General features: G+C 39.9%; 1 protein-coding gene across 1 annotated transcript in view; it reads right to left on the reverse strand.

Moving 5' to 3' along the window:
* The window catches only part of map1ab (microtubule-associated protein 1Ab), an 85,950-nt gene extending 75,441 nt beyond the window's left edge, over nucleotides 1-10,509 (reverse strand). Inside the window, exon 1 of the mRNA XM_074633833.1 lies at nucleotides 10,175-10,509. Coding sequence (XP_074489934.1) covers nucleotides 10,175-10,457 — 283 coding nt within the window. The 5' untranslated portion in view covers nucleotides 10,458-10,509. The remainder of the gene's footprint in view (nucleotides 1-10,174) is intronic.
* Between the last annotated feature and the right edge of the window lie 4,607 nt (nucleotides 10,510-15,116).

Here is a 15,116-nt window from a genome sequence, read left to right on the forward strand (position 1 = left end):
CAATTCTGTGTTTGGATTTTTTCTTAATCTTTAAATGAAAAGAAAATGTAATAAAACTCTTAATCTTATAAATTATGGATCATGTATTAACATAATTTAATCCCATACATTTGTATCGTGTCATCAGTCACTTATTAAGGTCTTTACAAATCTTTACAACTCCAATTTAAACCTGCATTAACTGTGTTTTTTTGCCACTAGGGGGCGGTGGAAACAAGCTGTAAACACATCATCACCTTTTAAATTGATAGGATGAACTTGTTGGCAACAGCTGCTCATTCACACATCCAGCAGATTCAGAGCAACATTAGCTTTTGTCTGGAGTCATGTTTGCATCCACCTGATGAATGTAAGTCCAATATTCACTCTCTTTTAGTTCTGTTTTTTGGTATCAACCACCTCCTGAGGGAAATATCTGGCTCTTTAGCTGATAAATGCTACACAACGTTCACCAGCTAGTCTCCAAATTAGTCTGAATTATTTGGTGCTGTGCAGGAACTCAGGAGTCTCCTGGGTCTGAAAACAACTCTAATGAGAGAGGAGAGAGTCAAAACAGTAAAGTTGAGGACCAGAAAACAAAACAATGAACTGCAAGACGTAGGGATGCAAATTTTGACAAAAAAAATGAACGGATAACTGACCCTCGTTGACCGATTATTAAACATTAACCGACAAGATTGATGCGTTGCATGCAGCGGTGCGCCAGCTGCAGTGTTTGTCTGCCGAGTCCCCAGTTCACTCGTCCGGGAGAGTTATTGTAGCAGCTACGGTGCTGCGTGTAGTGTCGCGGACATGCAGCCACTTTCTCAGTAAAAGTCTCCAGCGCACATTTAGTTTGGTCTAGCAGGTTGTCAGCTGTGTGTCTGCCCGGCGTAACGACACTCTGCCGCCCGCCGTAATGATACACGTGTGTGTGTGTGTGTGTGTGTGTGTGGTTGTTGGTGGCGCTCTAGCTGTGAACGTAGATGCAGCAGTGTGTGTACAGTTTATTTGTCGGTGAATACATGCTACGAAGCTACAACTCCTCGGCTCCACTGCGCTCCAGCGAGCTCAAGATGGGAGCCAACTTCCTGTATCTTGCAACTCCGGCTCAGACTCTCTTAAGGTGGACTGTTAAGGTGGACCAGCAGGATTATGAAAAAAACTACTTGGTGGAAGGATGTAGCATGGGCTAATGAAGAAGCCATTCAATGTTGGAGCGGATCCACAAATTATTTTTCCCTTTCGTTAACATTGCGAGATAGGGCATGGCCTTGGCGGAGGTCTGCGCTCTCCGAGTGCCCTTCTAGTTCTCTGTGTTCGTCACTACAAGCAACATCTTTTACATTACACATTTTATTAACTGATGATGTAATATCGATATTTTGAGGTATTGAATAGGAGTTTTATTATATAATTTTGAATTGTTAATCAGTCTTTTATCGTTTCATCATCATCAAATGTTTCATACCTTATGAAGTAATAATTATATCTAGTAAAAGTAAAATCCTCCACATAAACACTACAACTAATTGGAGTTCACTGGATCAGAAGGAATGACTCAGTAATAATATCTCTCTCTCTCTCTCTCTCTCTCTCTGTCTCTCTCTCTCTCTCTGTCTCTCTCTCTCTCTCTCTCTCTCTCTCTCTCTCTCTCTCTCCCTCTCTCTCTCTCTCTCTCTCTCTCTCTCTCACTCTCACTCTCACATACATACATACAGCAGCTTTAACAGCTCGTACTGAGCCGCAGTGAGTCAAACTTCAGAGAGAACTTGTGTCTGATCAGATCTCATCCAGCAGAATAGAAACCAACACAGACACCTCTCATCTTACCCACTGGTGGATTCCTTCAGCGAGAGCAAGAAATTAGATTATTTTTCAAATCCATACCCCTGTACTAAACTCTTTGATGAAGACCTTGTTTTGCCCTTAACGGAGGAGAAAATGTTCCCTCGCTGCAGACTGCAGTCTGCAGTCTGTTCCCAGAAACGCTGCGTCACTCTTATTAACTTTTTCGCTAGAATTCATTGGCGAACGTCTTTCTGTGCACTATACCAGACACATAAAAATGACAACCTCCTACTCTGATGTTGATGCCTTTTCGACCCGATCCTCACGATAAAAAGACTGTTAGTTTCCAAAGGAGACAGAGAAAAGGAATAAAAGAGGCCTTCATATTTATACATCTGAATCTGCTCCTCTTGGAGGATGATATCAGTGTCAAACATTTAAACTACTGCAGGCTCAGACACGACTGCCTGTTTATGGACGACAGGAGAGCCATCAGTGGCTGTGTCTCCATGCATGAAGAGTTTCAATCGCTTATTACTAAAGTAACCAGCTTTGTGTCGATGTACGTTAACATGACAACGGTTTATTGCTGATCAATCAATTAGTCCATCAACAGAAAATTAATTTGCAACTACTACGAGCAGGAAGGCCGAGCATTTGCTGGTTCCAGCTTCTCAAATGTGAGGATTTACTGCTTTTCTCTCTTTTATACGATAGCTAATTTTATATCTTTTGTGTCTTGATAAATTATGGTGGACATTTTCTGTAATTTCTGACACTGAATAGACTAAACGATTAATGAATTAAACAATGAAATCCATAATTAAAACAATAATTAGTGGCAGCACTATACCAGTTAAAATAAGCCAGTTAAAAGGTGTTATTGATAACATATTTATGTAGTCGAATATTTTATTTTTTAATTTTTTTAACTAATACATCCACAGAGCCTTTAGAAAGGTGGCAAATAAAAGTATAAAAAATATTATGATTGTTAATTAATCATTTTAAAAATTTTTGGCAGGTCCAAAATTAATGTTTTGTTTATCTCCGTGGAAAACATCTGACGTTTGGTTCCCACTTCTAACAAGGCTTGTGAGCCAATAGTAAAACAACGTTAGCATCACGTGGTTTCTCTGGGTCGTCAGTTAGTGTAGGGAAAAAAAAGGGATAAATGTCTGAGAATGACGGTTAAGTGCCTGGCAACGACTTGTTGTGAAGTAAATGCAATGGAACGGAGGAGGGAGAATACGTCATCTAGTGGCTGAATCAATGTTATCACAATTAAGCTCACTCTTCTATGAAGAGAGAGCTGGTTAGACTGATTTTATAAAGTGGAGTGAAAACCTCGTTTGTGCTTTTACTGTTATTTGTCAGCGTCTGCTCAAAGTCACTGAGTCATCCAGACCTGCGCATCAATATGCATGATGATGACTCTCCCCTGCATGGCAGAGAGTGACTTATACTTCCCATTGAGAAGCGGCTGTACGCTGCTCTTTATTATGGGATGAGGACTTTCATTAGATGTCAATTTGCCAAATCAAACGCTACGATCTCGCCCTTGAAGCCTTCATACTCGTAAAACTAAAACATACTGTTTGATAAAGCTTAAACGTCAGCCTTGTGTGGCTCGTACAAGTTTATCTTCTAGAGTTGAATGGGTTCATTGCTGCACCTTGTGACCAACATGGGGAAAACACCCACCATGACTGCAGTTGTCACCGGCTGCAGTGAATCTCTTCTGCTCTCCAGCCTCAGAGGGGCAGTAATGGGCCAATTACAGCTCGGTACACCAGGATGAAGCAAAGAAGAAGCTGCACTCAAAAACTTACTAGCAACACAAAAAAGGTGAAATCTTTGCGTCATCAGTGGATGAGACATTTTGAATTCAACAAACCTGCACGCTGCAGGTGCACTGAAATATTTATAATTATTTGGTTTGCCTGTGGCAACATACCGACTCAGTATTAACCCGAATAAGACCTGAACCAGAGTGAAGCCAGTAAAGCTACGTCCTGGGCATTAAAACGATCCACCTGATACTCAACCCAAAATCTTTTAAGTAAACACTTCTCTGCTGTCGTCTTAAAATTAAGCAAGAAGCCACGAGAGGCCTCAAGTAGATTATTCATTTTATAAGACCTGGTAAGGTTTCATAAAATAAACACATAGCAACAAAAGTGCAACATACAGTCGCAGCGGAAAGCATGTTTAGAGATTGAGGTGATTATTTAAGCGATAGCTCACGACAGAGTATATCACCTGAAAATAAGAATCGTGTTTTAGTTACCTTAGAATGAGCTACATAGGGAGCGGGTCCTCTCCACGCAGTACGCCATGTTTCTACAGTAGCCCAGAACGGACAAACCAAACTCTTAACTTTTCCTGCTAGGGCTGGAGTCGCTAACATTACCCGCTCTGGAGTTAACCCCCGCCGTCACTCCACTCAGCCGCCGGGAAACAAGACACAGGAAACCTCGGTTGGTCTGGAGGAGCTGCAGCATTTATTTCTGCACAAACAGCAACTTCCACTGTAAATTCACTTGATGTTCTCAAAGCTTAACTATAACTCTGTCTTCTGCTCCACTCGCTCACTAGTTTGCTCACACACATTCGCCACCACTCTCTCTCTTGCTTCACCACTCACTTCCAACATAGACACACACTCTACGCACTTTGCTCTGCTTCAAATGACCTTCACTACTCTCTAAAACAGCTCTCGATAGGACCATTCGCGTTATAACATCGGCCACCGTAGTTCTCCTGCACGTCTCCTAAGATGGCTATAATATGTTTGTTGTTTCCTCTTTAAAGGAGCAGTTTGATTTATGACAGTTACAATGGAGTCAAATAGTGACAGTCAAAATGTTGCAGAGATATGACAAGGATTATATTAAGCACGCAGATAAATAACAGAGCAGTGGGTTATGATGCAGAAGTGGTTTGATAGATTTTTTTGTTGACATTTTAATTCCACTGTGAAAATTTACGTTTCAGAAAATTCTTATATAAAGAGATTTAAGCATGGAACCAAGCCAACCAGCTACGAGATGAATCGTGACCATAAAACATTTGAAGAGTGAAGAAGCTACTCATCCCATAAACCATTGTGAATGGCGACTCGCCTATTTTGGAAACTCCAGAAAAAACTTTTAAACTAGCCGTTGTCGATCTAAAATGAAGACAGATTCAGCAGCTGCATGCCTTATTTTTGGCCTCAAATGTTTCCAGAAACACATTTCGACAAACTATTTTCGTGATATAAGAGAAAGTTTACAAACGAGTCGCCATGTTGGCCTGGTTTGAAATAAAGGAGCAGACCACGGAGCAACACGTACGAGCAGGTACCTATACATCCATGGCATGTACCCTCACTGGCTGTTCACGGGTGCGGTACACATTTCCATGGTAGCCGCGAGTTCCACCAATCATAGACGTCGCTGTTACACTTAGGATTGTGGATAGTGTAGTACTTCTCCATGAAATCGCGAATAAAACAAGGTTGGTATCATACATACTTGCGGCTTCTAAAGGAGCATATACCATTGTTTCACAATCTCGTAGCTCGTGGTTAAGTCTACCTTGGATGGTTACAACATTGTGGCTAATAATCAAATCTGAGATTCAGAATATGATTAGGATTTTCACTTCTGGAAACTCACTGTTGAGCTCTATTGTGGCCGTCATAACACACCAAAGCCGTCGTTCTCTGTGAAGGGCAAAGCAACAAAGTTTTTACAGACACTTTTCAAACCCACAGGGGGTCGAGCGTCGGATACACCAAAGGTGTAAGGTGTGGGAGGATGGGAGAGTTGTGAAATGTTAATAATGGTATTAATACAAATATGTTACTGAATGAGTCATTAACTGCACTGTTTGTAAAAATATTTAACAATTTTTCACTTTGAGATGCAGCCAAAACATCATGGCTGCTTAATGCTGCAGAACACCTACACTCGCCTGTACAGAGGGCAAAAGGTGACAGTAACACTGTTTCAAAGTTATATCCAATACAAAATTCAGAGTGGGGACACGGTGTCTTCTGCTGTCTGAGGTGAGAGGGGAAGAGCATTGAGCTTAGTGTCAGAAGTCGCACTAATTTTCTATATCACTGCCTCCAGGTTTCAGATCTGTTCAACCTAAAAGGTGCCAAGACTGAAAGTCTTCACCGGCACCTCTGGGGAAAACACAGAATCACAAGCTCAGGATGTGTTAGTGATGTTTGATTAGCCTCTCATCTCAGGAACAGACACTTTCTCTTCCAGGAACAATAAAGTGTACCAGGGATTTGGTGCAGGGACACTAACAGAAAACAAACAGTAGTGGACAAACACGGCGAAGGAACTGGGCCTCAAATTCAGAGTAAATGAAGACAATAGATGGTGGAATTTCACTCATATACACAAAAAAACATCTATAACATTATATCAGCAGTGCAATGATATATAAATTAAGTATCATATCTTTCAAGCTGCAGGGGTTATTCTCAAATTTTGAGGATTATCGTCGAATACAGAGGGAAGAAGAAAAAGTATGAAATAAAAGACTACAGAAATGTCCGATCAAATTTAATTAACTTGCACGGTGAGGTTAAAAGTTATAATCCGGAAGTGGGAATCCTTAAGTAGCTGACAATAAACCAAGGGTTGAAAAATAACCATGTGCTAGACTTAGTAGCCCTGGGCTTTCTGTGGCCTCGGGCTTCGGCTAGCCCAGGGCTTAAAAAGTGTAAAAAGCTGCTGTGTTTCATGCTGTTATTTCGTGCAAGCTACCAGTTTCTGTATTACAAGTATTTGGAATAACCTAAGAGACCCCAGTGGTACCCATTAAACGTTCATCCTGGTGGCGTTTCCTCACTAAACATGAACGAATAGTAAAGCAACTCAGACAGAGTTTGTGACAATTCACTCTAAATACGGAGATCTTGTGAATGACAAAACCAATGTAGTAGAAATACAGCATTTCGGCGCAGATTTAATTTGGACAGGGCAGTAATGATAACATGCTAATTTGCCATATTTGATGCTGAAACGATAAGTCAATTAATTGATTAGTTTATCAAATTAAAAAGAAAATTAGCTGACAATTTTTCTCTTTTATGATTGTAAATCTAAGACCTTTGGGTTATGGATTTGGTTGGATTAGAACCAAAGCAATTAATCAATTAATCGATTAGTTGATAACAGGAAATTATTCTGCAACTATTATGATAATCATTAAAATATTTTTTCAAGCAATAATGAAAACATCCCCTTGTTCCAGCTTCTCAAATGTGAAGCTCTGCGGAATTCTTTATCTTTAGATTTTGGAGTGTTGGTCAACAAAACAATCAATCCAAAGATGTCACCATGGCCTTTAGGAAATTGTGATGGGCATTTTTCAGAGTTTTATTTGACATTTTCTAAATCAAACACTAACACTATTAGCTCTGTCAGCACTGTTACCGTTGATGGCACTGTTCGTGCTATTAGCACTGTTAGCTTCTAGCCACCAGCTCAGCCGCCTCCATGTTGAGAGCTATTCAGTGCAGTAAAAGGGTATGCATGACATTTTTTAGTATGTAAAACGAAACCTTAGTATGAAACCTAAAGTACGTGAATTGCATATTATTTCCGGTGAAATATTACAGTATGCAACACTGGACACTACGGTGGCATAAATATCCCACATTGCAATGCGGTATTGACAACAAGGTTCATAACAGACGTTGACGGACAGCTCTGTAACGTCATTAACGCTTCAATTTAAGTGTAAGTATAAGATGGCACTTTGCAAGGCATACATATATTTTAAATTAATTCAGACTTTGATTCTCACAAATCGTTGCTTGGTCACATGAGATTGGCACGGGTTACCATGGTTACATCTCAGGCAAGGAAGCTCTCAGGAAGTGACGACGTAAATTACTGCCTCCGAAAAGATGCACACTACTGTTTATTCACATAAAAGTATGTTGAACGATAGGACACATATTGAGTATGTAGAGCATACTATGTGATTTCGGAAGAAGCCACGCTCTGAATTTAGAATTTAATTTATTTAAAAAATAATATTTATTTGAAGACAATAAGCAATTTTAAGACGCCACATTGGGTTTTGGTAAAGTTTATTTCATTTTAGAGAGAATTAAAGAATTATTAGTTGCACCAGTAGTCCGATTTTAAAGAAATCCAAATAAAAAGATGTTTATCCTCAGTCTTGTTTGACGACAACACTGCAGTGTGGGTGACTTGTTGCGGGTTTATAAAAGGCCCCTGCAGCTAACATGTAATGAGAGTCGATGACATTCACACTGAGTCACACTTAAAACACCGACCTGGGCGAAAGAATCAATGCTGTGATGAGCCGGAGGAGGGAGGAGGCAGGGGGATACGAAGCTTACAGAGCAGTAAAGTCCCTAACGACGGTAAGAGGAGGTCAGAGGGGATGGATGGGGGTTGCTATGGCGCCAGACTGGCATCTAAAAAGAGTGATTGATCATCTGGACTGAAAACAGCTTAGACTGGCAACGGGCACAGCAGAAAATTGCTGACCGGCAATACTCCAGAGTCCGCACACAGCAAACATCTTTCACAACTGCTCAACATCCCTGAACTTCAGACGGATCGAACTGACAGGATGACTGCAGCTTCCTGCAAAAACCTCAAGCGGAGGAGGAGGAGAAGCGGGGTTTGAACTCGCCGAGAGATATTCAGCTGAGTAACGATGCCTGACTCACTGTGACGAAATAAAGAGTCCAGCAGGAAAGAGAAAGCTACGTGATTTCTTTTATAATAACCTGCAACGAATCCTGGTTGAGGAATGGAACGCCATCCCACAGCAACATGTGACCAGGTTGGTGACCAGCATGAGGAGGAGGTGCCAGGCTGTTGTAGCTGCGTATGGATCTTCCACCGCTACTGAGGCTCCTGACGGTGTATTAAATGAATAGAGTGTAAAATAAACAATATGTCTTGTTTGTTCCTTGTTATTGATAGAGAGTTCAATCATCCAATCCACCAAACAACTCAAAACAAGAATCAATACCAACAGGAGAATATACGGTTTACCATTGGCAGAGCATTTTGGTAAATTTTTCTTGGGCGCTACCCACATAATCAGCTGTGTTGCTCATCCCACGAATGCATGATCCTTACAAGTTGGACATCATTGTGAAGGTATATAAACAGGCTTCCCAAAGATGTAAAATACAATGCCAGTTAGCATTGTAACAACAGAGAAATAATCCACTAAACACAAGTTTCCAAACTTTTTTCCCCTAGTTTATCTGTTGTGTTCTCGCTGCTGAGCACAGCCTGCACATTGTGTTTGTTTACTGGTTTGAGGTTACATGACACCATGTAGACACACATGCAAGCATAAAAACACACACGCAAGCCTGCTGCAACACAGACAGGCACATTATTGTGCAGGGCGCAAATACATGTTTTACTTATTTTTACCTAACTTATCCAGCCACGCTGATTGGTCATCAGGGTCTGAAATTAAGCTTTTTCTTCTCCTGCCCCAGTGGCAGGTCACTGAACATTTCTACCGGCCACTCAGTTTTTTTGTCTGCCACTTCTGAAATCTAGGTAGAACACTTTAAAAATGTTATTTTTATAAGGAAAACCTATCTGCCATGGTGGCAGGTGACCTGAAATTTTTACCTGCCACAGCCAACATTTAGCCTGTATTTGGCAGGTGGCAGGTGCTAATTTCATTCCCTGTTGGTCAGGTCTGTTGATATGGAGCAAGCTTGCTAGAATACTGCTCTATTACCCCCCCACACACACACTTGCATCCAACCCCCCAGCATCAACACAGAAACAGTTTTTAAAGCTAATCACATGTCAAAGACAATTTTTGGAACAGTAATGCAAAACAGCACTTTACTAAGGACATAAAAGCACTTTTCTCTGCTGCTAAACACGACTGCAAATTGGGTGTATGACTGCAAATTGTATGAAATTGTGTCTGAAACGTTTACTTATTTTATTCTTCTATTGTTATTTTTAGGTATGTTAATATTAAGTTATTTATTCTATCCTTTTTAATGCACTGACAGGAGCAGGGAGAAACAATATTTCGTTTCCTTCTGTTTATGCAAATACTCAGTGAAATGACAATAAAGTGAATATTGAATCTCTTGAATTAAAGTAAAGCTGCAGCTACAACTTGACTCTGCAGTTTCACAGTGATAGAGTTCCCAGAGGGTAAAGGAAAATGCGTGGTGTCCCATGGTGCAATGCTGCAGCATACTGCCTCTACCTATGGATACTATGCTGTCCATTGCGTCAAAACACTTCTTCTCACTGTTGATGGTGTCAGTGCATGACTTTTCCATCCTAAATCTGCTACAGTACATCACTAAAACAGATGAACAACCTCCAGCTGCAGACCGGTGATCTCGTCCATCACTCACCCCGCTCTATGTGCGCTCTGGCTGCGTCCAGCTGGAGCTCGGTGCCGATCTCTCCGATCACTACCAGCATGTAGTGTCCGCTCCGGTTGAAAGGCACACCGCGCCGCCGTCTCCCTCCTCCTGCTCCTCGGCGGTACCGGTATCGCTCCTCGGACCCCGGCTGATGCTGCGGAGCGGTGCAGCCCTCGTCTTCCTCAACCACCGCCAGCGCACCTCGCACCGGCATCTCCATGGCAACAACCCCTGGAGCCGACGCGGAGGCAGAGGCTGACTCCATCGCCATGACAACTAGCGGTGTGAGCGAGGGGAAGAGGGGGGGGGGTGATGCTGGGAGGTGAGGAGGGGGGAGAGAGGTGATGACACGAAGACAGGATGGGGATAACCAGTCAAACAGCACACATTATTAAAAAAACAGTTATTTCCGGTGGAGCTTCCAAAATAAGAGTGTTTTTTTTTTATTTATTTATTTTTTATTGTGTTATAAAGTGATTACAAAACAAGTGAAGACATGTGCAGGGACATATATAAAAAAGAGAAAAATAACAAAGTACAAAACAAAACAAAACAAAACAAGGGGATAAAAGCAGGTTGAAGAATGTGTGCGTGTGCGTGTGCGTGTGCGTGTGTGTGTGTACGTGTATGTGTGTGTGTGTGTGTGTGTGTGTGTGTGTGTGATGTGGATAATGGGTGTGGGTTTGGCATTGAATGAGGCTAGATGTATAATTAACAACACAAAACAGGAAATTTGAAACATCTTGAAAGTTAAAAAAAAACAATGATACTAATATAGTACTAATACTAGTAAAATACTTAAAATAGTGCAAATAGTGCAGTATACACAATATACGGTACATATGGATGTAAAAAACGGGTAATGAAAAGGCTGTCCAGGGCCGAAGCCATGTGCAAGTGTGTATGTGTGTGAGGGAGATTGTGGGGGTAGAGGGACAGGGATGGTTAGGAGTTGAGGAGCAGGACAGCCTTGGGGCCAAAGGTTGCCCTTCTCCTCTGTGTCCTGCAGCCTGGGCAGCGAAGCCGGCGTCCTGATTTTTATATATAGAAATATTATATATATATATATATAGAAATATTATATATATATATATATATATATATATTTATATAAGATATTTATTTAACTAGAATCTGTGGATTTAGTTTGGCTTGAATACGATTTACAAACATTTAAGCTGAGCAAAACATGGTGGGGTTTAAGAAAAAAAAATGTTTGTCTGTCCTGAATGAAAAAAAAGTGGTTTAAATCCATTATTTCAAAATAATATTCCCGATCACTGCTAGCTAACGGTGTGAAAACATTGAATTTAAAAGTTAATATCACCCCAGATAAACATTTCATCATCCCCGACTGACCGTAGACACTTGTTAGATAAAGAAAACACCATAAGAGATGTAACCTGCTCTTAAATAACAGGTGAAATATAAAGTTTAAACTTACCTCTCCTTTGTTTACTAACCTAATGACATGTGACCGAATCACGCAGCAATGAGAGTTCTGAAGTCACGCGAGATCTCAATAACAAGCTAACCTTAGTTCAGGCCAATGCAGCACTTTTAACCTGCTGTTTTTAAAGTTTACCCAATATATATCTGCAGATTTCATAAGTTAGTTATCATCATTGAAGTCTTTTCTCATGTAACCTACAAGTCATACTGTTTTAATATCCTCCCATAGAGCAGTAATCTTACCTTTGTGTGGCTGGACAGGTGTGTTTTAGAGTGAAGGTAAAGTTATCCATTATTATATGTTATTAACTCAGGTAACTGTTAAACTCGCTTTGCTGAGCTCTTGTGTTGGAAACCAGCAGGAGGCTGAGCTTGTACTGTTGGTTGAACTGGACAGAGTTGGGACTGCTGCTGCTAAGTTACACAGGTAAAGTCACAAACAACCCAGAATCCATCACTCTCGTAACCAAGGTAACGCCCACTAATTAATAAGGAAAACACCTGCTTGTTGAGTTTAATTCAGACTAATTAAACAGCCATGAAACAAATCCTACTTTTATTATTATCCAAAGTGTGTGAAGGAGCTCTATCGCAGGTCCTTCCTTCCTGTAGCTGTCGGACTCCACAACCAGCACTGCTCCCAGTAGACCACTTACACACCAAAAACTGACAATAACCTGATATTTTCAGGTGGAATTTCATTCATTCATTAATTCATTCTCACTGTGCAATATCATTTTTCACTTGTGCAATTTTGTTAATAGTCTGTTTATTGTCAATACTGTATATACTGCTCCTTTTTTTATACTTCCTTCAATTTAAATGGTTCATATTTTGTTACACTTTATTTAGCTCTTTTTTTACTGTGTTAGCTGATGCATCTTGTTTTTTGCACTATCCCCTTTGCTGCTGTACACTGCAAATTTCCCCACCGCAGGACTAATAAAGGAATATCTTATCTTATCTTATCTTATCTTAAGGTTGTTGCTTAAACTGTCTAAACAACTTTATGGTGATTTTGGAGGATGTAGGTTGTGGTGCTGCTGAATGTGCTGCATTATACTGACAGGTGTTTCTATTTTTGTGTCCACCACATTTATGTCAATGAGCTAAATAACAGAAACACCTCTTTTTGTAATATAGTTCAACTGCACCACAAACTGCATCCTCCAAAATGATTATTAAGTTGAATCTGTAAAACAGTTTCAACAAAAACTGAACCTTCATGAAGGCAGGATTTGTTGTTGTATTAGACATTAGACTGCATTAGTTTTAGCTCTGTAGGTGTACCTAATAAACTGCATTCCTGTTTTGTTACACCAGTGAAAGGAATTGCAATGCATTCACATACTATCTGGCATCCAGCAAGTAGCTCCTATCCTGCATGCTTATGCATAAAAAAAACATGAATATTGCACAAACCTTGACATAATATTACATTCTGTACAGTTACATGTGTGCAATGTACATGATCATTACAATAGAAAATGCATAAAGAGCCACTGGTTGATAGTGGATAATACACCAGCAACGATTAATTGATTAATTGTCAACTATTAAATGAATGGCCAACTATTGTGATAATTGATTTGATAATCGATTTGACCAGCCTTAAAATAGCCTCTTTCTTCTTCTGCAGAGAAGTGTTCCTCACTCAGCTTTTCTCCTGAAACCTTGAGCTCTGCACATTTCACCGTGTAGCCAAAGGCGTTTCAGCATAAACTGTCAGCATCACACTGAGGGGATAATTCTCTGATTTCAGCTTCCTAAATGTGAATATTTTCTGGTTTCTTTCCTCCTCTTTGACAGTAAACCGAATATCTACCCAAACAGAGTATTATTTTAATTACTCGAAATATTCTACACTTATCAAAACTCAAAAAGCTATAAACAAAATATGTGTATTGGAATCAAATCTAGTGCATTAAAGTATGAAAATGTCAGGTGTTAAAAGAGTAAAACAAGAAAATATGAAAATAAAATAGTAAATTAAATGTATAATGTGTGTGAATACACTTTAAGAACAAGATAAAACAGGAACAGATCAGGGTTCATTTGTATTCTATGCTTTTTAATAAATTAATTACAATAGCCTTAACTGTATTTATAATTACTTTACTCCTCTATGACAGTAAACTGAATATCTTTGAGTTGTGGACAAAACAAGACATTTGAGGATGTCATTCTGTGCTTTGGGAAACACTGATCGACATTTTTCATAATTTTCGGACATTTTAAACAACTGATCGATTAATCGAGAGTAATTGGCAAATTTATTAACAATATGAAAATTAGTTGCAGCCCTAATGGTCAAACTGCCTTCACTCTATTATCTTTGTTGTAAATTTGTTACAGGATAGTCTTGCACAACAGTCTATCTTGCTGCTTAAAGTATTAAAATTGAAGAAGGCCTTGTAAAAACCTAGAAGCTGAAACATTTCACTGTGTCAGTGCGAATGTTTAGGAATCTCACAAAACCTGAAACAGCTTGAGCGTAACAATAAACTGTAACACTGGAAAAAGACATTTTATGGAAAAAAGGGCAGGATTTCTGAGTAAAACAGGATCAGACCTCTCTAAACGTCAATCAGGCCCTGCTGTTCCTCCTTAATCTCCATTTAGGATTCAGATGGTGTGTGAATGTAGTCAGTCTTGTGCAGTGAATGTGGAGGATTTATTAAAATAATCTGTAGAAAATTAAAGGACAATTTCCTTCAGAGCTCAAACGTGTTTTTTTAAGCACACCGATGAAGACGAGAGAGAGAGAAAGCAGACCAGCCTTAAAATAGCCTCTTTCTTCTTCTGCAGAGAAGTGTTCCTCATTCAGCTTTTCTCCTGGTTAACCTTGAGCTCGGCACATTTTCAGCGTGTAGCCGAAGGCGTTTCAGCATAAACTGTCAGCATCACACTGAGGGGATAATAAGGAGCTCCACACCAGCTCCTGTTAGGCCTCACGAGTAAGGCTGAACCGTCCTTTTACTGTAATTATCACTGATTTAACACGTGGCGGGAGATATCTGCAAATAGAAGCACACGTTCAGATCTGTCCCAGTTTGCATTGATGCAGATCGGAAATACTTTCCTTAATATTTAGCTCATGTTCTTATTAAAGTTATGCTTTATGTGCTTTTTTCTATTAGTATTTCTGATTAAAAACTCAAATATCCCAACATATCTTATTTAAAAAAAAAAAAAATTCTCTTCCTGAATTCAAGTTAAATATATTGCAATGATCAATGGGCAATTCAGTCACTACCTGCACCAATCAGCTGTTTGTAAGAAGTAAAAATAAACTGTGTAACATCCTACAGTAGCAGGGTGTGAAGATACTTCATGTGTTTTTTTGCTGCAGGTCTCTCTGACAGTGAGTCAGCACTTCAGTTCATAGAGACCCAAACCACCACAGACCTGCTGTCCTCTAGTGGTGGAAAACTAGACTCCCAACTCACTACAAGCTGGTGGATGATGTCAGCTATAA

This window comes from Sebastes fasciatus, chromosome 4 (genome assembly GCF_043250625.1).
Source record: "Sebastes fasciatus isolate fSebFas1 chromosome 4, fSebFas1.pri, whole genome shotgun sequence".
Lineage (NCBI taxonomy): Eukaryota > Metazoa > Chordata > Actinopteri > Perciformes > Sebastidae > Sebastes > Sebastes fasciatus.